Below are 25,706 nucleotides of genomic sequence, written 5' to 3'. Positions count from 1 at the left end.
GCAGATGTGTGCGTGGATAACTCCCGGAGCCCCGCCTGAGTGGCAACACGCAGGCGCAAGGTCGCGTGCCCTGCGCTGCGGGCTCTGATTGGCCGCCACGGGTAAGGGCACCGCCCAATGGGAGGTGTGGATAGTGAGGGGTCCCACACGCCCAGAGCCGAGGGTCTGTGTCAAGAGCGGCAGGGGCTGCAGGAGATAAGAGAAACGGGTGAGGGCGCCGCGGGGCGGGACGGGGAAGAGAGCGCTGGGGGGACGGAGAGGGCGAAAGGAAAACTAAGGGGTCTACAGGGATCGAAGAGCCTTGAGGCCTGCTCTAGGGCGGGAGCGGCGCGGGCTGGAAGGAGAGCGCTCCTTCCTGTGTGCCCTGAGGCTCCTTTAGTGTGCAGTAGCCTACGCTGGAACTCGCCCACCACCCACTGCTGCGAGCTCTCACCCGGCCGAGGAGATGAGTCTGGTAGGAGAAAAGCGTTGTAAAGCGGGAAAGTTGAATTTCCAGGGCCCTAATGGGTTCCTTCCTGGAAAGACTTATTGATATACTGTGTGAAAAACCCCCATTCCTTTCCTAAGTAGTTCACAATTCAAGAGTGAGAGAAAGAATCGTAGACGAGGTAAGGGCAAATTTCAAGTCTCCTGGGCCACCTCGTAGACATTTATTGGGTACCTGCTTTGTGCAAGCTTTGCAGCAGGCACTGGGCCTCGCCCTAGGGGAGTTCTCTGTTGGAAATGGGACTGTAATCAAAGAAAAATGAAACTCTCGGGCCCCTGGTCGCCTACTTCCAGGAAGGTCCTTTATGGAATGACTGTTGTGTGCAGGGGCCTGGCAACTCAAAAATTAGGAAGGGGGTTGGAATAGTAGATAAAGTTTAGCTCCAGGTCCTTTAGTGAATAATTTACTCAAGGATTATTTATTGGGCATTAACTGAAAGCAGTGCCCTGTACTGGGCTGTGTATTTTGGGAATTAACAGTCTTATGGGAGAGTTGGTCTGGTAGAAATGGACTGTGCACAGGGACACTTAAACTCAGGATCGGCCAAGCAGTGGCTCACACCTGTAATTCCAGTGCTTTGGGAGGCCTAGGCGATAGGATTGCTTGAGCTCAGTAGTTCGAGACCAGCCTGGGCAACATAGGGAGACCTTCTCTCTACAAATAATTTAAAAATTAGCCAGGGGCCAAGTGCGGTGGCTCACACCTGTAATCCCAGCACTTTGGGAGATCATGGTGGGCGGACCTCTGGAGGTCAGGAGTTGAAAACCAGCCTGGGCAACATGGTGAAACCCCATCTCTACTAAAAATACAAAAATTATCCTGGTGTGGTGGTGAATGCCTGTAGTTCCAGCTACTTGGGAGACCGAGGCTGGAGAATTGCTTGGACCCAAGAGATGGAGGTTGCAGTGAGCCGAGATCGCGCCACTGCACTCCACTCTGGGCAAAAAGAACGAAACTCCGTCTCAAAAAAAGTGAAGTAAAATAAATAAAAATAAAAATTTGCCAGGCGGCCGGGCGCGGTGGCTCAAGCCTGTAATCCCAGCACTTTGGGAGGCTGAGACGGGCGGATCACGAGGTCAGGAGATCGAGACCATCCTGGCTAACACGGTGAAACCCCGTCTCTACTAAAAATAATACAAAAAAATAGCCGGGCGAGGTGGCGGGCGCCTGTAGTCCCAGCTACACGGGAGACTGAGGCAGGAGAATGGCGTAAACCCGGCAGGTGGAGCTTGCAGTGAGCTGAGATGCGGCCACTGCACTCCAGCCCGGGTGACAGAGCGAGCCTCCGTCTCAAAAAAAAAAAAAAAAAAATTCGCCAGGCATGGTGACAGATACCTGTGGTCCCAGCTACTCAAGAGGCTGAGGCAGGAGGATCACCTGGGTCCAGGGGGTGGAGGCTGCAGTGAACCAAGATCACACCACTGCACTGCAGCCTGGGCAACAGAGTGAGACCCTGTCTCAAAAAAAGGAAAAAAAAAAAACAAAAAAATCTCCCAAAGTCTCACTTCCCACTGCAGCCTCGACCTCCTGTGCTCAAGTGATCAAACCACCTCAGCCTCCTAAAATGCTAGGATTGCAGACGTGAGCCACCACGCCTGTCCTGGGAGCATTTCTCAGTCACTAAATATGTACTGTGTGCTAGACATTGTTCTTGGCACTGGACATACTTTAGTGATGTACAGGCTAACCTCCTATCCTCTGGGTGCTTAATATGAGCAAATTTTTTTTTTTTTCTTGAGATGGAGTCTCTCTCTGTCTCCAGGCTGGAGTGCAGTGGCACAATCTGAGCTCACAGCAACCTCCGCCTCCCGGGTTCAAGCCATTCTCCTGCCTCAGCCTCCCAAGTAGCTGGGATTACAGGCATACACCACCATGCCCAGCTAATTTTTGTATTTTTTTAGTAGAGACAGGGTTTCACCATGTTGGCCAGCATGGTCTCAATCTCTTGCCCTTGTGATCTGCCTGCCTCAGCCTCCCAAAGTGCTGGGATTACAGGCATGAGCCACTGCACCTGTCAATATGAGCAACTTCTATATGCAAGGCTGTAAACTAGACTCCACCTGCCTTCTAGCACTAATAGATTAGGTGAAAAAGAGGTAAAGAAGATGGGTTTGAATTCATGAGATTAGCTGCTGGGCCTGGGAGGGAGGCAGTCATTTGCTGAGTGTACTCTGAGTCCCTGCTGTGTGAAGGAGCCTGGGTGGGGTTCAGCCCACATACGTAGAAGGGAAGATGGGGCATATAGAGGGAAGTTTGAAAGTTAAAATTCATGTCCCTGCTCAGAGATTTTGTTGCTGACTGGAGCCTCCACAATGAATCAGACCCACAAACCCTCAGTCCAGTGAGGGACAGTGAGATGCCACCCCAAACTCATGATATTTACCATGATAGAGGTGGCACAGGATATCATAGGAACCCTGAGGATGTAGAGATATCAGAGAAGGCTTCACAAAAGGTGCTGGGTAGGAGTTTGTCAGACAAAAAGAGGAGAGAAGTTTCTTGGCAGAGGGAGTAGCAACATCAAAGACTTAGGGTATGAAAACAATCTTTCTGGAGAACTACACAGGATTACAGCTGACCTTTACAAGTACCAGGGACTTTGTGTCAGTACTACTTTTAGCCCCATTTTACAGGTAAGAAGACAATCTCAGAGGAAGTAAGTGGTAGAGCTCAAATTCAAGCCAAAGGCAGTCTGGTTCCAGGGCCTGTGTTTTTAAACATTTGGGTGTATCTGTGTGTGTATATGTAAGAGGCAGAGGAAAAGTGTTGCACAAAGAGGAAACTGCACAGCAGGCAAAGGCTGTGGTATTCTCAGAAAAGGTGTGCCTGGCCCTCTCGGTAAAGAGGCCGGGCTGGCTGGGCCCGGCGTGGTGGCTCACGTCTCTAATCCCAGGACTTTGGGAGGCCTGGGATCACAAGGTCAAGAGATCAAGACCATCCTGGCCGACATGATGAAACCCCGTCTCTACTAAAAATACAAAAATTAGCTGGACATGGTTTCACACAGCCGTAGTCCCAGCTACTCGGGAGGCTGAGACAGGAGAATCACTTGAACCTGGGAGGCGGAGGTTGTAGTGAGCCGAGATCGCACCACTGTACTCTAGCCTGGCAACAGAACGAGACTCCATCTCAAAAAAAAAGAGGTCGGGCTGTTGGCTGGGGTGGTGGCTCACACCTGTAATCCCAGCACTTGGGAGGCAAAGGCAGGTGGATCACCTGAGGTCAGGAGTTTGAGACCAGCCTGGCCAACATGGTGAAACCTTGTCTCTACAAAAAAAAAAAAAAAATACAAAAATTAGCCAGGCATGGTGGCATACCCCTGTAGTCCTGGCCGCTCAGGAGGCTGAGGCACGAGAATGACTTGAACTCAGGAGCGAGAGGTTGCAGTGAGCCAAGATTGTGCCACTGCACTCCAGCTTGGGCGACAGACCAAGTCTCTGTCTCAGAAAAAAAAAAAAAGAGGCTGGGCTGAGTGCTGATTCTCTTCTGCAGGCTGCCATGGGATGTTTGTAGGCTTCAGAGACATGGGATCACAGAACACCGAGGCAGAAACATTGGATTAAGACTTGCTGAGCAATAGAGGCTGGTGAGTAGTGGGATGGGCAAGAGAACTCCACCTCCCCTTGGTTTCCTGCTTTCTCACTGGCTCCTGCCCCTCTTTCTCCAGGCACTGCCTTCCCCACAATGGCAGAGGTGGTGGCTGAGGTGGCCGAGATGCCAACGCAGATGTCACCAGGGGCAGTGGAGATGTCAACACCTATGTCAGGGGAGATGATGGAGATGTCAACAGAGGTGACTGAGATGACACCTGGGGAGGCCCTTGCCTCATCCCTCTTCTTCCAGCATCACCAGTTCATGTGCTCTGAGTGTGGCAGCCTCTATAACACACTGGAGGAAGTCCTCTCACACCAGGAGCAGCACATGCTTGCTGTCTCAGAGGAGGAGGCACTGACCACACAGAATGTTGGCCTGGAGCCGGAGCTGGTGCCGGGCACTGAGGGGCCCTTCCAGTGTGGTGAATGCAGCCAGCTCATCCTCTCCCCTGGTGAGCTCCTGGCCCACCAGGATGCCCACCTCCGGGAGTCTGCAAACCAGATCCAATACCAGTGCTGGGACTGCCAGGAGCTGTTCCCCTCACCCGAGCTGTGGGTGGCTCATCGAAAGGCCCAGCACCTTTCTGCCACGGTAGCTGAGCCACCAGTGCCACTTCCTTTGCCTCCCCCAACACCACTGCCTCCACCTTCTCCCCCATCCGAAGTCAAGATGGAGCCCTATGAGTGTCCTGAGTGCTCTACCCTCTGCGCCACCCCTGAGGAATTCTTGGAGCATCAGGGCACCCACTTTGACTCCCTAGAGAAAGAGGAGCGCAATGGGCTGGAGGAGGAGGAGGAGGACGATGAGGAGGATGAAGAAGATGATGAAGAGACGGAGGATGAGGAGGCCATGGCAGAGGTCGGTGATGCTGTGGGAGGTGACGAGTCCACAGCTAGCTGGGCTCAGGGCTGCAGGGACTGTCCCCAGCACCGGCCCTCAGCAGGGGCTCGCCGGCAACACCGGCGGACATCTCACAACCCGGCATCTGCTGCCCACCCCTTCCACTGCAGCCAATGTCAGCGCAGTTTCAGCTCCGCTAACCGGCTGCAGGCTCATGGGCGGGCCCACGTTGGTGGCACACACGAGTGTACAACCTGCTCCAAGGTCTTCAAGAAAGCAGCGTCACTCGAGCAGCACTTGCGGCTGCACCGCGGGGAAGCCCGCTACCTCTGTGTAGACTGTGGCCGCGGCTTTGGCACAGAACTCACATTGGTGGCCCACCGGCGGGCCCACACTGCCAACCCATTGCATCGCTGTCGCTGTGGCAAGACATTCAGCAACATGACCAAGTTCCTCTACCACCGGCGCACTCATGCTGGCAAAAGCGGGGCACCTCCCACAGGAGCAACAGCTCCCCCAGCTCCAGCGGAGCCCACCCCTCCACCACCACCCCCTGCCCCACCTGCCCAACTGCCCTGCCCACAGTGCTCCAAGTCCTTTGCCTCAGCTTCCCGGCTGTCCCGGCACCGGCGTGCAGTACACGGGCCCCCTGAACGGCGCCACCGCTGTGGGGTTTGTGGCAAGGGCTTCAAGAAGCTGATCCACGTGCGCAACCACCTGCGGACACACACAGGCGAGAGGCCCTTCCAGTGCCACTCATGTGGCAAGACCTTTGCTTCTTTGGCCAACCTCAGCCGCCACCAGTTGACCCACACGGGCGCACGTCCCTACCAATGCCTGGACTGTGGCAAGCGCTTCACACAGAGCTCCAACCTGCAGCAGCACCGGCGGTTGCACTTGCGGCCAGTTGCCTTTGCCCGCGCCCCCCGCCTCCCCATCACTGGTCTCTACAACAAGAGTCCCTACTACTGCGGGACTTGTGGCCGCTGGTTCCGCGCCATGGCGGGCTTGCGACTGCATCAGCGGGTCCATGCCCGAGCTCGGACTTTGACACTACAGCCTCCCAGATCACCACCTCCTGCCCCACCCCCACCCCCTGAGCCTCAACAGACTATTATGTGCACAGAGCTGGGGGAGACCATCGCCATCATTGAGACATCCCAGCCACTGGCGCTCGAAGACACGCTGCAGCTGTGCCAGGCTGCACTGGGGGCCAGTGAAGCAGGCGGGCTCTTGCAATTGGACACAGCCTTCGTGTGACGCAGCTGAAAAGCAACAAAAGGGTTTCGTTGCAACAGCCAGTGTGGGTACCTCTGGGGAGAGAGGACCTCCTCTGCTAAACTGGTCTGGTACCCACTGTGTGCCAGGATCCACCCTGGCCTCTTTTACCCACTGACTCCCCAGAACAACCCTTCCAGGCTTCTCTTGTCATCTTTCTCTGCCTGAGGGGAAACTGAAGCTCTGAGATGCAATGTGATCTGTACCAGGTCACCCAGCTACGCTGCAAAGCGGGTTGGCCAAGGCCCTTTCCACTGCATCACCCTGGTGCCCAGCAACATCAGGTAACCTTCACTGAGCACCAAGCTTATTCCAGGTCTGTGCTGGCCACTCTCATATACCTCTTCAGATCCTCTGCTTGTACCCCCAGCCCTTGCCTTCCCTGGATTTTGGGTACCCAGGACTTTGCTCTGCCTAGTGGAGGAGGGTACTTGATTTCTCTGGGCTCCCTTTGTCTCAATTCTGACAGTGTGGAAGGAAATCTGTAGGTACCCAGGTCCTCAGCTCCAGACTGGGTGATGCTGGAGACCCAGGAGCAAGTCAGCACAGGCTCTGCCCACAGAAGGCATGCACAGTCTGATAGGAGAAACACACAAGTACAGATGGCTTGCTCTCCGAGTGTGTCTCATTGATTCATTCAGCCTGTGTGTCCTAAGGCCTCCCTCTTCACATACTGGGTGATGCTGGGGGCAGGGATGAGTCAGGCCTAAGTCTTCTCAGGGCTATGATGGGAATGTGCAGGGACAGTGGGATCCCAGGAAACAGACCTCCATGGTGGAAGATCAGGAGTCAAGGACTTCCTAGAGGAGGTAGTCCCTGAAGGAAAAGTAGGCATCTGGTAGTGAAAGAGGAAAAAAACATTCCAGGCAGACAGCACTGCAAGAGGGTGAGCTCTTGGTATATTTGGAGACCATCCAGTTACTCATCTGACTGCCTAGCTAAGGCAAGCACCATACTGACCACTGTATGTGTACTATGATCCCAACAGCCTGTGACATAGATTTCAATATTATCCCTGTTGTACAGATTTTTTAAACTGGTGGCTGGGCACGGTGGCTCATGCCTGTAATCCCAGCACTTTGGGAGGCCAAGGCAGGCAGATCATGAGGTCAGGAGATCGAGACCGTCCTGGCTAACACAGTGAAACCCTGTCTCTACTAAAAATACAAAAAATTAGCTGGGCGTGGTGTCGGGCGCCTGTGGTCCCAGCTACTCAGGAGGCTGAGGTAGGAGAATGGCGTGAACCCGAGAGGTGGAGCTTGCAGTGAGCCGAGATCGCGCCACTGGGTGACAGAGTGAGTCCATCTCAAAAAAAAAAACTGGCCAGGTACGGTGGCTTACACTTGCAATCCCAGTGCTTTGGGAGACTGAGGCAGGAGGATCACTTAAGGCCAGGAGTTCGAGACCAGCCTGGGCAACAGCAAGACCTCATCTCTACAAAAATTAAGTTAGCCAGGCCTCTGTGGCACATGCCTATAATCCAAGTGCTTTGGGAGGCTGAGGCAGGGGGATCACCTGAGCTCAAGAATTCAAGACTGGGCAAGAGAGTGAGACTTTATCTCTATTAAAAATAATAAAGATTGGCCGAGCATGGTGGTATACACCAGTATTCCCAGCTACTCTGGAGGCTGAGGCAGAGGCAGGATTGCTTGATATGGGTGAGACTGAGGCTGTAGTGAGCTGTGATCACATCACTGCACTCCAGCCTGGGCAACAGTGCAAGACCCTGTCAACACACACACACACACACACACACACACACACAGGAAAAAAAGAAAACTAAGAACAGATTTGTCCAAGGTTTCACAACTAGGCAGAGACATTGTGAGATTTGAGTCCAGGAGGTCCCTTAGGCCCCCATTTGTAACCCATACTGTTCTGAATGATTAAGACCTGAAACTTGTGCAGGTGTAGGGGATCAGAGGACAATTCATCCTAACTAGAGGAAAAGTAAACCAGTGTCAGAGCTGTTGGGATTTGAGGGGACCTCAAAAGATCAAAGGTCTTGGGAGCAGGAAGATTCCCACCTTGTTCAGAGGTTACCTAGGATAATAGTCTTTCTCTCCATTGATTGAGATGGAGTATTGATCTGTCACCCAGGCTGGAGCACAGTGGTGCAGTCTCAGCTCACTGCAACCTCCACCTTCCGGGTTCAAGCGATTCTCCTGCCTCAGTCTCCCTAATTGGGCTGGGATTACAGGCACCCACCATTGCACCCAGCTAATTTTTGTATTTTTAGTAGAGACGGGGTTTCGCCATCTTGGCCAGGCTGGTCTCGAAGTCCTGACCTCAGGTGATCTGCCCGCCTTGGCCTCCCTAAGTGCTACAGGTGTGTGCCACCAAGCCCGGCCATAAGTCTTTCTCTCCCTAAGCAGATGTAGGTGATTCATGATAGGCTCCTCCCAGGCCCCTGCAGCCCAGAGTGCTCAGGCAGGGGAGGCGAAATGCAGGTGGGTATGGAATTGTCCAGGAAGGAGGCCTAGACTTTGGAAGGCCTTGAAAGCTGGGCTGAGTAGTTCTGGGTTGGGGAAGGGTCATAACTGGGTATTAGATCTGGGCTCAAAGTGGGGTGAGTGGGAGGCTAAAGATGGTCCAGCAGAAGACAGGGCCAGACCTGGGAATGGGTCATGGGGTGGTAGGAGGGTGAGGGACACCTCAGTGATTTCATGGCTGACCACATGTGAGTAGCAGAAAGGCATTCCCAGGATCCCAAGGTCTGCCCCTTGCCCAGAATGGCCATCCTCCCCTTATCAATCTGCTTGCTCTTTATATTCATTCATTCATTCTACAAACCAGGTGAAATCCAAGTGGTGTTGAGCAAGGAAGGGGCAGGGTCTGTCCTATCCCAGGCAGTGTAAAGATGCCCCTGCAGTGGGGTGAGCAAACTGGAGAGCCCAGACCCCACAGGAACAGTCCCTTCACTCCATCTGGGGCATTTGAAAGTTTTCCCTTTTTGTTCACCAGTGGAATCCAGTAGGGGGCATACCCGTTGCTCCTCCCCAGGCCCCCTTCCAACTCTGGGGTGTCCTGGCCACACTCACTGCTTGGTGCCATGTGGAGGAGATAACATTTCTTTCTGCCTGTGCCCCAGCATGTTTTAAGTGAGGATAAAAGTCAAGTTCTCTGCCCCTGCCTTCCCAGGGTTGTCACTTCCCAACATCCCTAAGAGGTGGACCAGGTAGATGTCCTGTTTAAGACTTGGAAATGAAGGCTTGGAATCTTCTAGAGTGCCACCTCCAGCCATGGCCACCCAACAAAGAGTCTACAAGCAGGCTAAGTTTTGGCCTGAGTAACTCCTCATCTCCTGTCCCCCCAGACCCTAGAGCGGCAGGCAACTTGGGCTAAGATAGCCTGTTCAAGTCCTGACTGTCACTTAAGCCCCATGACCTTCCCTTCTCTGATCCCCAACTGGCTCACCAGTTACTGGGAGGTTAATCCCTCCCTCCCTAAGCAGAAGCAGATGATTTATGCTGGGTCATGGGGCAGGCTTCTCCCAGGCCTCAACAGCAGATAACCTAGACAGAGCTCATCACCACACGTGCAGAGAGAGCCACGGTGCGAGAAGGCTGGGCACCTGAGCCAGGGCCTTCAGACAGCCCTCTGCCTGAGATGCAGCTCACTCCTGTCCCAGAACAGTCCCCACCTGGGATCCCCCACCACCTCAGTGTAAACAGGCAGCCAGACAGAAAGCAGGTTTTCATGCCAATAATTTATTGAACGGAGGTCTGTACACAGGCAAACCTTACTGTGGAAACTAAGACATCAGGAGCTCTCTCCACTCCCCTGGCCCTCCAGGGTGGGGTGAGGAGGGAGTAGACCTTGGGGGCAGAGGACAGGAGGGGAGTTACAGCTGTAGGAGGGGCGGGGCCAGGTTGGACAGTGCGAATCGACGTTTTATTTAAGAAAAAAATTATAACAATCTATTTACACCCGGGGGCCAGGGAAGGGAAGAGGAGACAGGGACCGGGCTGGTTCTATTTACAAGGAACACAGGAGGGGAGGGGGTTTGAAGGAGGTGGAGGCCTGGGGGAGGGGAGGGGGCCAAGGGGGTAGGAGGTCCTCATCCCCCCAACACCCTGTCCTTCTCTTCCCTCCCCACAACCAGTTAAAATCCTCTTAAAAAGCCCACCACAGGGGTGAAGCTGGTGAGGGAGGGACTGGAGGTGGGGACAGGGACTCATTTACCTCTGCCCTCTAATCTAGGGACCCAGCCAGGGCAGGAGCTTGATGGGCTATGGCCCCCCTTCCCAGCCCCTCTTGGGGCTCCCAGATGGAAGTGGAAGGGTGGTTGGTGGGGCCCTCAGGAGGAGTTAGTGAGGGTAGGTGTGGCATCGGTCGACTGCCAGTCTGAGCTGGTCGGAGTCTCAGTTAAAGCTGGAGGGAGGGAGGGAAGGAGCAGAGTTAGCCTTTGCCTTTCAGACACCCCTTCGCCCAACCCAAGAGTAGGAATTCTCTTGCCATAGATTCTGTGTTAAAAGTTACAAGCTGTTACTTTAGGTGAAGGGTGCAAACTCAAGGAAGTGCTAAAGGGCCAGGATAGTAACTCAGTGACACACCAGAGTGCCAGGCTCCATGTAACGGAGTGGCTGGGCTGGGCACAGTGGCTTATGCCTGTTATCCCAGCACTTTGGGAGGCCGAGGTGGGCAGATCACAAGGTCAGCAGTTCGAGATCAGCGTGGCCAACATGGTGAAACTCCATCTCTATTCAAAATACAAAAATAAGACAGCCATGGTGGTGTGCACCTGTAATCCCAGGTACTCGGGAGGCTGAGGCAGGAGAATCACTTGAACCCAGGAGGCGGAAGTTGCAGTGAGCCGAGATTGTACCACTGCACTCCAGCCTGGGTGACAGAGCAAGACTCCGTCTAAAAAATATAAAGGGCGCCCACTGTCTACTGTCAGTAGGATGGGTGGGCCCTTTGCTGCCCAATCTGGTTTTCTTCCCTAAGAGAAACAGGAAATCTGAATTTTTACACAAAATAGCCCCATTTTTAAACCTGGGCAACATGACCAGGCACAGTGGCTCACGCCTGTAATCCCAGCACTTTGGAAGGCCAAGGCGGGAAAATAACCTGAAGTCAGGAGTTCGAGACCAGTCTGGCCAACATGGTGAAACCTCATCTCTAGTAAAAATACAAAAATTAGCCAGGCATAGTGGTGTGCGTCTGTAATCCCAGCTACTCAGAGGCTGAGGCAGGAGAATTGCCTGAGCCCAGGAGGTGGAGACTGCAGTGAGCCAAGGTCGAGCCACTGCACTGCAGCCTGGGTGACGAGTGAAACTCTATCGCAAAAAAAAAAAAAAAAAACCTGGGCAACAAATTCAACTTTTTGTTTGTGTTCAGGCCAAACGCTGTTTCTCTGGCTTTCCCATTGGCCTTTAAACACAGAAGTACGCAAGAATGCCCCCTAAAGGTGGTCACTCACATGTTGTAAGATGTGCTTCCTAAGCCATCAAAATGTCAATGATTTAAAAATACATTCAGGAAATCCAGCAATTGAGCGAACAGCCCCACACTCCCCAAGCTGAGAGATACTTTAACCCCCAGCAGATGGCCCCCACTTACCTTGTGAGGACTGGGTGAGGGTGGTGGTGCCCGCTGGGGACCTCAAGTGAGGAGGGATGAGAATGGCGTTGAGAGACGGTTGGATGGAGAGTTCTAGAAACACGACATACCAGTCAGGGTAGACTACAGCAGGGTTATGATGGGCACCAAATGGGAACCCAGCTATTGGGAAGGCCAGTTGTTTGTGGACACCTCAGCCACAGACCTCTCTCAATGAAAAACCAGAAAAAGCTTAGCACGAGGCAGATCACAATAGAGCACGACTGAAGCAGGTTCAGTTCCCCCTGAAATCTGGGAGTCATCTTTCCTGAGCCCCAGGCCTGCCTTGTACCCTGCCCTTAGCTCCCCACTCCTGCTTCAACACCAAGCTCTTTGCAATCTGGCTGCCCCCCGACCCCGCCCCACTCCCCAGATCCCAGGCTGTGCCCTCACCACCAGCACTGAAGTTGAAGAGAGGGGGAAGTGGGCGGTTGTTAGGGAGCTGGGTTCCCAGACATCGCAGTTCATCAAAGAAGCTATGCGCGCAGGCCTCTAGTGGGGAGAGCCTTGAGGACGGGGTGTACTCCAGCAGGCTAGAGCAGAGCGCGATGGCCTCTGGCGGCGTTCGAGATTTGAATACCTGGGGGATGGGGGCAGGGGTCATGAGGGTGAGATGCCCTGGGCACTGGCATACTCCTATTATCTCACTCCCACAGTGCCTGCAGCAAGTTATGACTGGCTGCTTCCCACACCCCCACCTTCCAAATGAAGAAATTGAGGCCCAACCACTAAGGAGAGGTCAGTTTGTATCGAGTAAGCAGCCAGCCCAGGTCTGGGACCATATGAGCCCTGCTGACCCTCCATAAAAACTGGAATCTTGAATTTACTTGTGGGTTTTCAACTTTTAAAATGCCATAGACTTTGAAATCGGATGGAAGTTATTGATCCCTGGATAACTCTTCAAATCCTCCCAAGCCATGATTCTGAGGCCAGGTCCACAGAACAGTTGACCTCCAAAAGGGACCAGCTCTCAGACATACTGCCCTGAGCCCCTAGTCCTGCCCTACCTTTGTCCAGGGGTGAGCTTTAATCTGAGGGAACTTGAACTCCGTGTAGTTGGGGTTCATCTCTCGGATTTGTTCCCGGGTTGGTGTTCCCAGCACCTGTAAAGAGAGGGAAGGTTCTGAGACAAGGGCCCCATCCCTCAGCCCCACCCCCTGCCCACCCCGGCCCCACCCCTCACCTTGATGATCTCCACCAGCTGGTCCACCCCACTGTCCCCAGGGAAGATGGGCTGGCCCAGGAGGAGCTCCGCCAGTACGCAGCCAGCTGACCAAACATCTAAGGGGAAATGGGGGCAGCGTCAGGACTAGGCGAGTAGGGCCACCAACCTCCCAGTGCTTTTATTCTTCATGGCCATCCTGAGAGTGTCAGGAGCCCTGTTTTCTCAAAGACGAAGCACCTGTCCCAAGGACACATGCAGCTTAGAAACATGGGCCTAACCTTGACCCTGCAGGTCTGCAAGCCTTTGCTCCACTCTCTAGTATAAATGTGTTTCCATCCCTCAGTTCCTCTCTCTGCTAAGGACCCCAATGAGCTCGCTTTCTCCCGCTAGCCTGGACGACAGACCAAACTAGGCCCAAACCTGCCAACAGGCACTCATGTTCTTTGGGCCACAGGAAGGTACAACCTTAAATTCTGGACTGCCTTCCTCTTGTTCCAACCTCTATCCTGCCCATGAGAAGAGCTGCAGCCTGGCAGTCTCACTCCTCCCTGCTTTGTACCTTGACCCCCACAGCACGAGTTCATACCTAAGGACTCCACAGTTTGTCACGCTGCTGTGGAAGGTACCCTTTCAAACTCTTTCATGCCCATTCCCTCAATTAGGCTTCCCCTCATGCCTAGAAAATGGCAGTTGTCCCCACAAACGGAAGGACACAGAGGCCCTGGGAGCAAGTTGCACCTTCATGGTGGCAAAGCCTTGCTTCCTGGTTCCCCCAAGGTCTCTGGCAGCCCTTCCCCCTAGCCGAGAACAGAGGGCTGACAGGGAGGTTCCAGAGCTGGTATGGACTCTGGAGTCAGGTCAGCTTTCAAATCCCAGCCCTGCCCAGTCCCAGTGGTGCCAGTGCGGGCAGGCAGCCTCACAGCTCTAAGCTCATCTGTAAAATGAGCATTCAACAGCATCAGCCTCCTAAGTTTGTGAGGACTGGATACAAGAACAGAAGTTAAGCTTTCATCACCAAGCTTGGCATACAGCACACAGAAAACTCCGAAATTTTCCAGATTGCCACTCCCCCCACCCCCCTCCCATAACTCTGACCGATGGATGAGGTGTAATCAGTGGCTCCAAAGATGAGCTCTGGGGCCCGGTAGTAGCGAGAACATATGTAGGAGACATTGGGCTCCCCTCGGACCAACTGCTTCGCACTGTGGGAAAAGATGGGCAGGGGTAAACATGGGGCAAGGGCTGGGGTCCCCCCTGCCTCTTCAGCCACTCAAAACGCCCCAGGCCCACCTGCCAAAATCGCAGAGCTTGAGGACAGCAGTGTCAGGGTCCACCAGCAGGTTCTGGGGCTTGATGTCACGGTGACACACGCCCTGGGAGTGGATGTAGGCCAAGCTGCGGAAGAGCTGGTACATGTACACCTGGGGCAGGCAAAGGACAGAACTTTAGCCCAGCTTTCCCCATACAGCACCATTACCCCACCAGCTTGGCCTGAAGAGCCCTTCCAGGCCCACTCTCCCTGGTGCCGCCACAGCTTTGGGGAAACCCGTTTGAAACGCTTGGTTCTCTTAGTGTGCACCACAGTCAGTTGGAGGACTTGTTAAAACAGGGACTATTGGGCCGGGCGCGGTGGCTCAAGCCTGTAATCCCAGCACTTTGGGAGGCCGAGACGGGCGGATCACGAGGTCAGGAGATCGAGACCATCCTGGCTAACACGGTGAAACCCTGTCTCTACTAAAAAAAATACAAAAACTAGCCGGGCGAGGTGGCGGGCGCCTGTAGTCCCAGCTACTCAGGAGGCTGAGGCAGGAGAATGGCATGAACCCGGGAGGCGGAGCTTGCAGTGAGCTGAGATCCGGCCACTGCACTCCAGTCCGGGCGACAGAGCGAGACTCCACCTCAAAAAAAAAAAAAAAAAAAATTAAAAAAAAACAGGGACTATTGGCCAGGCGTGGTGGCTCACACCTATAATCCCAGCACTTTGGGAGGCCGAGAACAGCCTGGCCAACATGTTGAGACCCCATCTCTACTAAAAATACAAAAATTAGCCAGGCGTGGTGGTGCACGCCTGAAATCCCAGCTACTCAGGAGGCTGAGGCAAGAGAATCACTTGAACTCAGGAGGCAGAGGTTCCAGTGAGCTGAGATCATGCCACTGCACTCCAGCCTGGGTGACAGAGTGAGACCCTGTCTCAAAAAACAAAGACACAGGGACTGCTGGGCCCCGTTCTCAAGAGTTTCTGATCAGTGAGTTCTGAATCAGGCATTTGCAACAAGCTCTCCAGCAATGACTGATGCTGGTCCCCAGACCACACTCTGAGAACCACTGCTTTAATCACAACCCTTGGCAGAAACCTGAAGAGTAAGATATGTCGGGAGGTTGTCATAAAACAGGCTAGGGAGCCAGGCACTCAGCTTCCCCCCACCAAAACCACTGGCTCCTTAATCCGACAATCAAAACCACCCCTGAGCCTGCCCCCTCGCCAGCTCCATTTTCCTGCCACTCTCCCTCCCACGGACTAGAACAGAAGTACCATGAGAGCAGGATTTTGAGTTTCAGTCACTGCTGCATCCCCCAGGGCCTAGACAGACCAGGGCCTGACAGGGCTGCTTTCTAGACCCCCTTCCCTTTATTCCAGTTCCCCTCGGCCAAAGATGCGCTCCCTTGCCCTGTGCTTGGTCTCCTCCAGGAAGCCTTCCTTGATCCTTCTCACCCACAAACCAGGCTGGGTGCTTCCTCCATTTCCAGAATTCCCTGTATTCCTTCTGGTAGGGCAGCAGCTAGTTCATTTAATAGTTTTCTGTGATAATGCCTGTCTACCCTACCAAACTGAGAGCTCTTCAAGGGCAAGGCCTGGGTCACAGTCAGTGGTGCGTCTGGAATTCCTCAGCCCTGGGTCCCGTATGCAGGCAGCCACAGGACAGATTGGCCAAACCAGAGAGCTCCCCTCCTGGGAGGTGAGGTCCAACAGCCACAACCACTGGTAAAGCCCACATCGGCTCACCCGGGCTTGGGTACTTAAAGCCAGCAGAAACAGCAGCTGGGCCCCAAATGACCTCCAGCAAACAAACCCACCCACCTCCTTCCAATGCAGTAGGCTGCTCCAGCCTGTTTGCCACATCATCCCTGGGCTGCAATCATTCATTCATTCATTCATTCATTCAAATACCTCCTAAAGGTCTGTAACACCCAGGGCACAGCGCCAGGCACTGGGGAATGAACCTGCACAGATGATGGACGGAGATGCATTCCTGGCTGTGTGGATGCTAACCTTCCTCCAACCCTAACTCCTTCCCACCTACTCCCAACCAAGGCTCTAAAGGCCCAAACTCTGGCCTCAGCAGCTCCCTGTGCAGTCCTGGTCCCCACCACCCCCTTATCCTGAGATAACTCCAACATCTCTGGTGCCACTGGACTCCCTATATGGACCTAAGCAAGTACCTGGCAGCCTCTGCAGCCCCAGGTCAGGCTGCCTTCCTGATTCAGTTAGGCCTTGCCTGCCTTGGCCCTCCCCTGTGTTAGGCGAGCTCCATCTCTGGGGGTCATGGGGCCTCCGAAAACCAACACAAACTTGGCGGATGAGGGATCTCATAAAAGGTGGGAGGCTCCAGAGCCCCTGGCTTTCTGGGTCTGGGTCCCAGCAGCCCGCCTGCCAGCCTACCTTGACATAGAGGATAGGGATGGTCAACTTGGCCTTGGTGAAGTGGCGGGCCACCCGGTACACTGTCTCGGGCACATATTCCAGCACCAGATTTAGGTAAAGCTCATCTTTCTGCAGGGAGCAAAGGAGAGGCGTGAGGCACTGTGAGAAGAGTGAGGAAGGGGGAAGGAAGATGTGCAGGGAGCAGTGGGGGAAAGGCAGGCAGGCAAGAAAATGGCTGGAGTCGAGGTGGAGCAACCCACCACCACCACCACCTCGAGGTCTCACCTTCTCCCCACTGGAGTAGAAAAAGTATCTCAGCCTCACAATATTGCAGTGGTCCAGCTTACGCATGATCTGCAGCTCTCGGTTCTTGAGGGCAAAGGGAGAGAGTCTCAGTATACGACCAACTCTCTCGGCTGCCCCTCCCTACTCACTCCCCACAACAGCCAGGCAGCTACTCCCTGTGTCCCAGCTCCAAGGTCCCCTGGGGTATCCCCCAATTCCTTGTCTCCAAACTATTCCCCTCCCACATGAGCTAGAAGCCTACGGGTTAAACCTAGGCCACAGATGTGTTTTCTTCACCCCATTTTTTTTTCTTTGAGACAGAGTCTTGCTCTGTTGCCAGGCTGGCATGCAGTGGCTCGATATCAGCTCACTGCAACCTCTGCCTCCCTGGTTCAAGTGCTTCTCCTGCCTCAGCCTTCCAAGTGGCTGGGCTTACAGGCACGCGCCACCACACCTAGCTAATTTTTGTATTTTTAGTAGAGATGGGGTTTCACCACAGTGGCCTGGATGGCCTCGATCTCCTGACCTCGTGATCCACCCACCTCGGCCTCCCAAAGTGCTGGGATTACAGGCATAAAGCACCGCGCCAAGCCACCCTACTTTAAAAATTAAAAAAAAAAATTCAACTTATTGCTGAAATATAAAAATCAAATGACACCTTCTGATTTTTTTCTCCAAAAGAAAGTTTTAAAAAGGATAGGCAGGGGCTGGGCACAGTGGCTCACACCTGTAATCCCAGCACTTCGGGAGGCTGAGGTGGGCGGATCACGAGGTCAGGAGATCGAGACCATCCTGGTTAACATTTTAGTAGAAACCCTGTCTCTACTAAAAATATAAAAAAAATTAGCCAGGCATGGTGGCGGGCGCCTGTAGTCCCAGCTACTCGGGAGGCTGAGGCAGGAGAATGGCGTGAACCCAGGAGGTGGAGCTTGCAGTGAACAGAGATCACGCCACTGCACTCCAGCTTGGGCGACAGAGACTCCGTCTCAAAATAATAATAATAATAAATAAAATTAAAAGGATAATATAAAATTTATTATTATTTTTTTTTTAAAGAACCTGGCTATGTTAGCCAGGATGGTTTTTAACTCCTGGCCTTAAGCAATCCTCCTGCCTCAGCCAATCAAAGTTTAAGGATTACAGGCGTCAGCTACCACACCCAGCCTTAAAATAAAAAAAAAATAAAAATAAATAAAAACAGCTGGGCTCACACCTGTAATCCTAGCACTTTGGGGGGCCAAGGCAGGGGAATCACTTGAGGCCAGGAGTTTGAGACCAACCTGGTTAACATGGCAAAACCCTCTCTCTACTAAAAATACAAAAAAATTAGCTGGGCATGGTGGCGCATGCCTGTAATTGCAACTACTCAGGTGGATGAGGTATGAGAATTGCTTGAACCCAGGAGGCAGAGGTTGCAATGAGCCAAGATCACACCACTGCACTCCAGCCTTGGTGACAGAACAAGACTCTGACTTAAAAAAAAAAAAATTAGAGACCATCCTGGCTAACATGGTGAAACCCCATCTCTACTAGAAATATAAAAAAGTAGCCGATAGTGGTGGCAGCACGCGCCTGTAGTCCCAGCTACTTGGGAGGCTGAGGCAGAAGAATCGCTTGAACCCAGGAGGCGGAGGTTGCAGTGACCTGAGATCGTGCCACCACACTCCAGTCTGGGTGACAGCACGAGACTCTGTCTCAAAAAAAAAAAAAAAAAAAGATTGCACATCTAAATCCAGTTTTTAGTTTGTCTTGAAAAATCAGGGCGGCATGGTGGCTCATGCCTACAATCTCAGCACTTTGGGAGGTCGAGGCAGGGGCGGATTACTTGAGGTCAGGAGTTCAAGACCAGCCTGGCCAACATGGCAAAACCCTGTCTCTACTTAAAAAAAAAAAAAGGCCGGGCGCGGTGGCTCAAGCCTGTAATCCCAGCACTTTGGGAGGCCGAGACGGGAGGATCACAAGGTCAGGAGATCGAGACCATCCTGGCTAACCCGGTGAAACCCCGTCTCTACTAAAAATACAAAAAAACTAGCCGGGCGAGGTGGCGGGCGCCTGTAGTCCCAGCTACTCGGGAGGCTGAGGCAGGAGAATGGCATAAACCCGGGAGGCGGAGCTTGCAGTGAGCTGAGATCTGGCCACTGCACTCCAGTCCGGGCGACAGAGCGAGACTCCGCCTCAAAAAAAAAAAAAAAAAAAAAAAAAAAATTAGCTGGGCTTAGTGGCCCACACCTGCAATCCCAGCTACTCAGGTGGCTGAGGCACAAGAATCGCTTAAACCTGGGAGGCAGAGGTTGCAGCAGGCCAAGATCCTGCCACTGCACTCCAGCCTGGGAGACAGAGTAAGACTCCATCTCAAAAAAAAAAGAAAAACAAAATATCAGGTGTGGGCATGTGAGGCTTGCCCCCTACCTGGCACAAGCAACAACAGACAGGTAGTGGCCATCCAGCTCACCCTGGTCCCGTGGAAGCATCTGGATCCTTGAATTCTATCTAGGATCCTGAGTCCCAGACTCCAGGCATCGGACTCTTCCCAGAATGCGGTCTCATCATTCTTCCCCATTCTCTATTCCTCTGTGAGGCCTAGGAACTCCCTGCCCCCACATCCCTCTCACTTCTGGAACTCAACTCCAATCAAATACTGACACCCTAGAGCTCCTCCTGCCCAACGGCCCTCCCTGCCAAGACCCAGGCCCTGGTCTGGTTCCTTTCCAGTCTAGGCTCAGTTCTCCTACATCCAGACTAGCCTAAGCTCCAAATGCCAGGCCCTTAAACACCAATTATTCCTCAACTTCCACTTCCTCCATCTCCTTCTAGTTCCCTGAGCTTCTCCTAGCTCACAGGGCACCTCCATTCCATCCTGCACTGGCCAAACACCTGGGAACAGCGCCACCTTCAGAGAACCACCCGCGCTAGCTCTTCCAGGTCCCTTTCTCTTCTGGGAAGAAGCGTAACCAAGTGGTTAGCATAGAGGGTTTGGGAATCAGATTCTAGCCTTGACTGGGGCACTTGCTCTATGACCTCAGGCAATCCTCTTATCTGAGTTTGTTTCCCTGCTTAAGCTTAGCGTACACTTAGAATGGGTATAACCACCGTACCTACCCTCAGAGAATCTTTATGTAAATTAAATAAGAATTTGCCTATAAAGCACTTACATTGAGCAAATGCCCAGTAAAAGCTCTGGGCTCTCCCGGGATCCACATTTCCCATCTTCCACAGGTCTCAATTCCTCTTTTCCCCACTTTCTCTTCTGGTCCATGGCTCTAAAACCTAAGCCTCCAGCTCTCTGGCTGGGGTTCTCCCACCAGTCACACCCAGTCCCCAAACCTCCCTGTCCCCATCCCGCCCAAGCTACCTTGAACCTCTTGTCCTGGAGAACCTTCTTGATGGCGACCAGTTCCCTGGTCTCTGCCAGCCGTGCCTGGTACACGACCCCAAATGAGCCATTGCCAATCACTTTGATGTCTGTGTAAGCCACCTCTTGGGAGCGCTCTGGACCTTGGCCTAGAGTGGCTACCACTGTGGTCACCTTCCCGCTGTCACCTGGGGAACAAAGGGGATACACGATCCACTGACCCATCCTGTCTGCGCATCACCCCATCCTGGGGCTGTAGGAGGAAGGGAAATCTCTGCAAGGAAGCTCGTTGAGGACTTCTTTGTTCCCTCCTCCTCTTTGAGGAAAGGTGGATGCTGGGACCTTCCCAGTGACTTTTCCCCTCTTCCTTTCTGGAAACCTTAAATCCTGCCCCCCCTCCACATGGGAGGATATTGATACCTAAATATCTCTGCTTCAAGGGCTGGCAACCCCAAATTTCTACTTCTAGGAAGCAACAGATCACTGGCCGTCTTGGTACTGGGAGACATCAGATGTTGACTCCATCTACTCTGGATCTACTGCCCTCTGGCCCCTCCTATTTGGAGAAAGCTTGACCTGGCCTCTTCCACTTAAGGGAGCAGTAACCCTCAGGTACTCCTACTTTAGGAAAACACTAACCTATCTCACAGCCTAGTGGATACTGACCTCTAAGTCCTCCCCTGTAGAGCTGGTAACTTCACTGGTTCTTGGTGACAGAAATGAATGTCCTCTCCTGCTGTATGTACCAGTGCCCTGACCCTCACTTTTTGGTACTTTGAGGTTAGAAAAAAACACTGACCTGACCTCTTCATCTGAGTGGTCCAGAGACCCAGACTCCTCCCCGTATGTGGGTGGTCCCTAATGGACAAGCACCAAATTATGAGAATGATGAACCTGACTTTTATTATCAAGGGGCTATTCCAGCCTCAGTCCTTTGAAGGAAAGCTATAATTTCCAATTCCCATTATTCAAATGGTAGCAAACCTTGGTGCCATTCTTAAAGGATAGTGACCCCTTTGAGTAACTGATGAACCAAATCCATTTTTTCTTTTTTTTTTTTTCCTTTTCTTTTTTTTGAGACACAGTTTCGCTCTGGTTGCCCAGCTGGAGTGCAATGGCACGATCTCGGCTCACTGCAATCTCCGCCTGCTGGGTTCAAGCGATTCTCCTGCCTCAGCCTCCCGAGTAGCTGGGATTACAGGCGCCCGCCACCACGCCCAGCTAATTTTTTGTATTTTTAGTAAAGACAGGGTTCCACCAGTTGGCCAGGCTGGTCTCAAACAGAACCTCAGGTGATCCGCCTGCCTCAGCCTCCCAAAGTGCTGGGATTACAGGCGTGAGCCACCGCGCCCGGCCACCAAATCCATTTTGAGGGGCCAGTGACATGTTCTTTCAGAGGGAGATAACCCTACATCACTATTTTTTTCAGAGCCAATGACACCATACCTTAGAACAATTATTAAACAAGTATAACCTTAGATCCATATTCTATAGGAAACTGTGACCTATCCTGCTCCATTCCATTTTTGTTAAAGGAGACACACCAAGCCATGTATTTTAAAACATGAACTATGGACTTGATTTGAAGGATATGCTGACTCCCAATGTCTTTAAGAAGCAGTAACTATTAATTCTCACCATTGGGGGTACAGCTCAACAATATTTAGGGTGGGTAATGATGCCAGGTCTTGGTTTTAATAGGGAAGGTGATCTGAGTACCAGGTTTGGCAAGCCTGGCCTTATTCTTTGGGGACACAACACAGTAACCTCAAAGCCCTGCTTCTAAGTGATATTCACTCCAAATCCCCATCTTCTGAAGGACAGCGAATGCAGATCCCTCTTTTTCGGGATTGGTCTTATTCTTGTTCTCTTAGGAGACAATAACCCTAAATCCCCATTTGCAAGTGACTGTGACCTCTGATCCAATATTACAATGAGTAGCAACGTCAGATACCTGTTCTTAAGGCTCAAGGACCTAAGATCTCAATAATGAAAGAACAGGGACTTGTAACCCCTGTTTCTTTGAGTGTTAGTAATTCTGATCCAAGAGTAATTCTGATCTCCAAGAGATGGTAACCCCAAGACCCCTTTTCCTGGGAGAAAGAGGGCTCAGATCCCCGATTTGGGGAGGCATAGTGACCTCGGGCTCCTATCTAAGCATATAAAAGAACCTGATGGATGTATGAGAAGCTTTGGGAACCCTGATCACCACCCTACACGGGCGCCGCTAGTACTCACGGCCCAGCTTCACCCCGGGCGGCGGGAAGCTAGTGCCTGCGCCGGGGCCTCCGCTGCCTCCGCCGCCGCTGCCGCCGGGTCCACCCCCGGAGCTGGAGGCCCCGACGCCCCCACCCATAGCCCCGACAGATGCCTTTCCGCCGCCGGTGCCGCCTGGGCCGGAGGCCGAGCCTCCGGGGCCGCCGCCGCCGCCTCCGCCTCCGCCGCCTGGCTCCGCGAACGAGCTGGTCCGCGCCCTGCCCGAGCCCCCAGGGCCGCCTCCCGAAGGCCCGCCGCCGCTCATGGCGCCGAGCACAGGCCCAGGCCGCGGGGCTCGGGCTCCCCGGGCAGCCCCAGCCGCCGCTGCTGCCGCCGCCTCCCCCGGGCTCTGGCCTCTTCCAGGCCGCGCCGCTCGGGTTTGGGCTCCGGCTCCGGCCCAGCGCCCGCCGCGGGGCACGCCGGGAGATGCAGTCCGGCTGTCGTCCGCGCCGCCGTCACCGCCCTCGGCCCGCACAGAGAGCCCCGTGGCACGCCGGGAAATGAAGTCCACAAAAGCCTCAGAGTAGACCGCGGGAATGACGGGTCGCGCTGTACGTCGGGAAATGGAGTCCAGGGTAATCTGTCTGCCGACGGTACGACGGGGAGCCCTGAAGTACTTTGGGAAGCAGAGAGCCTGATGCACGCTGGGAAACAGAGTCCACTCACTCAGTTTATTGGCTGTGTATGCGTCCCAGAGCCCGGTGCGCTCTGGGAAATTGAGTCGGCGCGCGTGAACCTGCGGAGCTCGGGCCGTGAGGCAAGCCGGGAAATGGAGTCATCGCCACGCCCTCACCGCATTGCAGGTGTAAAGCGATTCTTAAAGCACGCCGGGAAATGGAGTTCCAGGTGATTTCTTAAGTCCCAAGTAGATACGGCAATTCCGGAGATGGGCGAGGAAATGGAGTAGATTTCGCGCTCCTCTTCCCAGGTACGCTAGGCCGCAGTCCCTGCCGGGAAGTGTAGTCAACACCAAGGCTTCAGTGCAGTTGCCACAGCAAGCCCTGGTGTGTTCTGGGAAATGGAGTTCAAGGCATCCTCCCCATTGACTGAGGAGGCGGGATCGCCCATGAGCTCCAAGCCTGCTGGGGAATAGTCCAGACCTGACCCTTTATGAGGCCAGTTTGCGGAGGCTTGTCGGGAAGCGGAGTCCAATGGCCACCATTGGGGGCGTGTGAGCGAAAGGTTAGAGACTGCAGTAGTTCCCCGGGGAGACTTAAAAGTGTTTCAGCCCCTCCTTCCTCGCCCCCAGGTTCTTCTTAAAGAAAGAGGCGAGGTCGATCAAGGACTGCTGGAAAATGGAGCCAAGCACCTTTAAGTTCCAGGTGACCATAGATCAAGAAAGAAAAAATGTCCCCTCTCTAACCGCAACTCTGCCAAGAATTCGGGAAACAAAGTTCCCGGCGGTTTCTCCGAACACTAACTAGTCTTCGGATACAGTCTAGCTTTTCCTAGCAATGTGGTTCGCACCAGGAAGCTGAATGGAGCATTAAAAAGACGGAAATAGAATATCTGGGCCGGGCGCGGGGCTCAGGCTGGGTGCCGGTGGCTCACGCCTGTGATCCCAGAACTTTGGGAGGCCGAGGCGGGCGGATCACCTGGGGTCAGGAGTTCGAGACCAGCCTGGCCAACATGGCGAAACCCCGTCTCTACTAAAAGTACAAAAATTAGCTGGGCGTGGTGGGGGGCGCCTGTAATCCCAGCTACTCAGGAGACTGAGGCAAGAGAATCGCTTGAACCCTGGAGGTGGGGGTTGCAGTGAGCCAAGATCGCGCCACTGCACTCCAGCCTGGGCGACAAGAGTGAGACTACGTCTCAAAAAAAAAAAAAAAAAAAATTGTCTTGAACCCCCATTCAGTTTTCAGATTTTGTTCTATTTGAGACAGTCTCGCTCTGTCGCCCAGGCTGGAGGGCAGTGGCGCAATCATAGGTCACTGCAGTCTCGAATTCCCAGGCTCAAGCAATCCCCCCACCTAAGCCTCCCATGTAGGTGGGACTACAGGCGTGCACCATCACGCCCTGCTAATTTGGTTTGGTTTGGTTTATTTTGGGGGGTGGGGGTAGGGTGGAGGGCTTCGCCATGTTGCCCAGGCTGGTCTCCAACTCCAGGGCTCAAGCGATTCTACCTCAGCTTCCAACGTGCTGGTATATCAGGCTTGAGCCACGGCACCCGGCCTCCCACTCTGTGTTTTGCGTCCTCCGCTTCCTAAATTACAGGATCCCGGAAAGCCAAAAATAAGGAGGCCAGCTGCAAAGAGTAGCCTCAGGTTTTGTGTACTCAGTGAGTCGTCCTATTTATCGATTAATACCAGAAAGAGAGTAGCCCCCAAAGGGCGCTGGGAAACAGTTCCTGTGTATGTGGTTGTCTCTTCCTCCCCCGGAAACGCTTAGAAGTAGAATGAAAGCTTTCTTAACCCTCCTGCCTCCTGGAATGGTGGGAAATGGAGTCTCTGGACTTCATGTTAATCCGAGCTTGTTTATACTAACTGTCCTGTCCTTTCTGAAACCAGAAGAAAGTCCTGTCCACTCAAGTTTGTTACTGACTGCAATTCCCCGCGGACACAACCGCAGGTGATGATAGCGCCAAAGCCTGTGGAGACTACATTACCCAGAAGGCAAAGTGCGGACACACTTCCGTTCCCTTCACTTAGCAGGCAGCTGCACCACGCGCAGCTCGGCGCGGGCTTTTCTGGGAGTTGTAGTTTCCTAACCAAACGGTGCCTGCTGCCCTCTGATGGCAGCTCTGAGTCAAAATAAAAATTTGAGTCAAGCCCCTTGACCTAGGGATTCCAACACCGGACCAAGACGGCTCAAAAGGTCGGCGACATGGGGCGGAATAGAGTGGGTTACTTAACCGCCAGAACCCGTGGGGCATGCGCCGCTGCGTGTGGGCAACCGCCACGAGGGGACTGGGGTCCGTGGGAGTTTGAGGTCGTGACGGTCTGAAATCTATCAGGATGTTTGTAGAGGGTGAGAATGTTCACAGAGGGATGTTAGGAAGGGTTGTAAACGTCTGAGAGGGGCCTGGTGTCTAGAAGGGCTAAGAGGAGTCCGTGGAGCGGTGAAAGGATCTTTGATGAGCTTAATGACCTGAAGATAATTTACTGGGGACCAGTGGAGAAGCCTGAGGGGACTTAGGGTGTCTGCTAGAAGTTCTATGGATGGCTGGGTGCGGTGGCTTACGCCTGTAATCCTAGCACTTTGT

The 25,706-nt window shown here is 53.4% G+C and overlaps 2 protein-coding genes across 6 annotated transcripts; one reads left to right on the top strand and one right to left on the bottom strand.

Moving 5' to 3' along the window:
- Positions 1-93: 93 nt before the first annotated feature.
- Positions 94-6,817, top strand: ZNF526 (zinc finger protein 526). 5 transcript variants are annotated; one of them, XM_033197860.1, is made up of 3 exons: positions 94-208; positions 3,980-4,073; positions 4,155-6,817. In XM_033197860.1, the coding sequence occupies exon 3, from the start codon at positions 4,172-4,174 to the stop codon at positions 6,179-6,181; it is 2,010 nt and encodes a 669-aa protein (XP_033053751.1). In that variant the 5' UTR covers positions 94-208; positions 3,980-4,073; positions 4,155-4,171; the 3' UTR covers positions 6,182-6,817. The 5 variants fall into 5 exon arrangements, with proteins under 5 accessions (XP_033053751.1, XP_033053741.1, XP_033053759.1 ...); XM_033197868.1 differs by having other exon boundaries at positions 133-454; XM_033197877.1 differs by lacking the exon at positions 94-208 and adding an exon at positions 461-608.
- Positions 6,818-9,889: 3,072 nt separating this feature from the next.
- GSK3A (glycogen synthase kinase 3 alpha) lies at positions 9,890-23,999 on the bottom strand. The gene is made up of 11 exons (XM_033197836.1): positions 22,487-23,999; positions 20,249-20,436; positions 16,897-16,980; positions 16,630-16,740; positions 14,259-14,389; positions 14,064-14,170; positions 12,987-13,084; positions 12,811-12,906; positions 12,197-12,383; positions 11,765-11,857; positions 9,890-10,573 (listed from the first exon to the last, which is right to left on the bottom strand). The coding sequence occupies exons 1-11, from the start codon at positions 22,767-22,769 to the stop codon at positions 10,500-10,502; spliced, it is 1,452 nt and encodes a 483-aa protein (XP_033053727.1). The 5' UTR covers positions 22,770-23,999; the 3' UTR covers positions 9,890-10,499.
- Positions 24,000-25,706: the final 1,707 nt, after the last annotated feature.

Source organism: Trachypithecus francoisi, unplaced genomic scaffold (genome assembly GCF_009764315.1).
Source record: "Trachypithecus francoisi isolate TF-2019V2 unplaced genomic scaffold, Tfra_2.0 Contig01705, whole genome shotgun sequence".
Lineage (NCBI taxonomy): Eukaryota > Metazoa > Chordata > Mammalia > Primates > Cercopithecidae > Trachypithecus > Trachypithecus francoisi.
The sequence above is the reverse complement of the archived record's forward strand: the minus strand, read 5'-3'. Positions and strand labels throughout refer to the sequence as shown.

Excerpts from the sequence above, each read along its gene's own strand:
- ZNF526 (XM_033197850.1), top strand. The coding sequence starts at position 118 with ATGGGAGGTGTGGATAGTGAGGGGTCCCACACGCCCAGAGCCGAGGGT. Across the intron at positions 209-4,154 it reads GCAGGAGATAAGAGAAACGG|GCACTGCCTTCCCCACAATG; the intron begins GTGAGGGCGCCG and ends CTCTTTCTCCAG.
- GSK3A (XM_033197836.1), bottom strand. The coding sequence starts at position 22,769 with ATGAGCGGCGGCGGGCCTTCGGGAGGCGGCCCTGGGGGCTCGGGCAGG. Across the intron at positions 16,981-20,248 it reads TCCAGGACAAGAGGTTCAAG|AACCGAGAGCTGCAGATCAT; the intron begins GTAGCTTGGGCG and ends TTTGCCCTCAAG. Across the intron at positions 11,858-12,196 it reads CTTCAACTTCAGTGCTGGTG|AACTCTCCATCCAACCGTCT; the intron begins GTGAGGGCACAG and ends TCGTGTTTCTAG.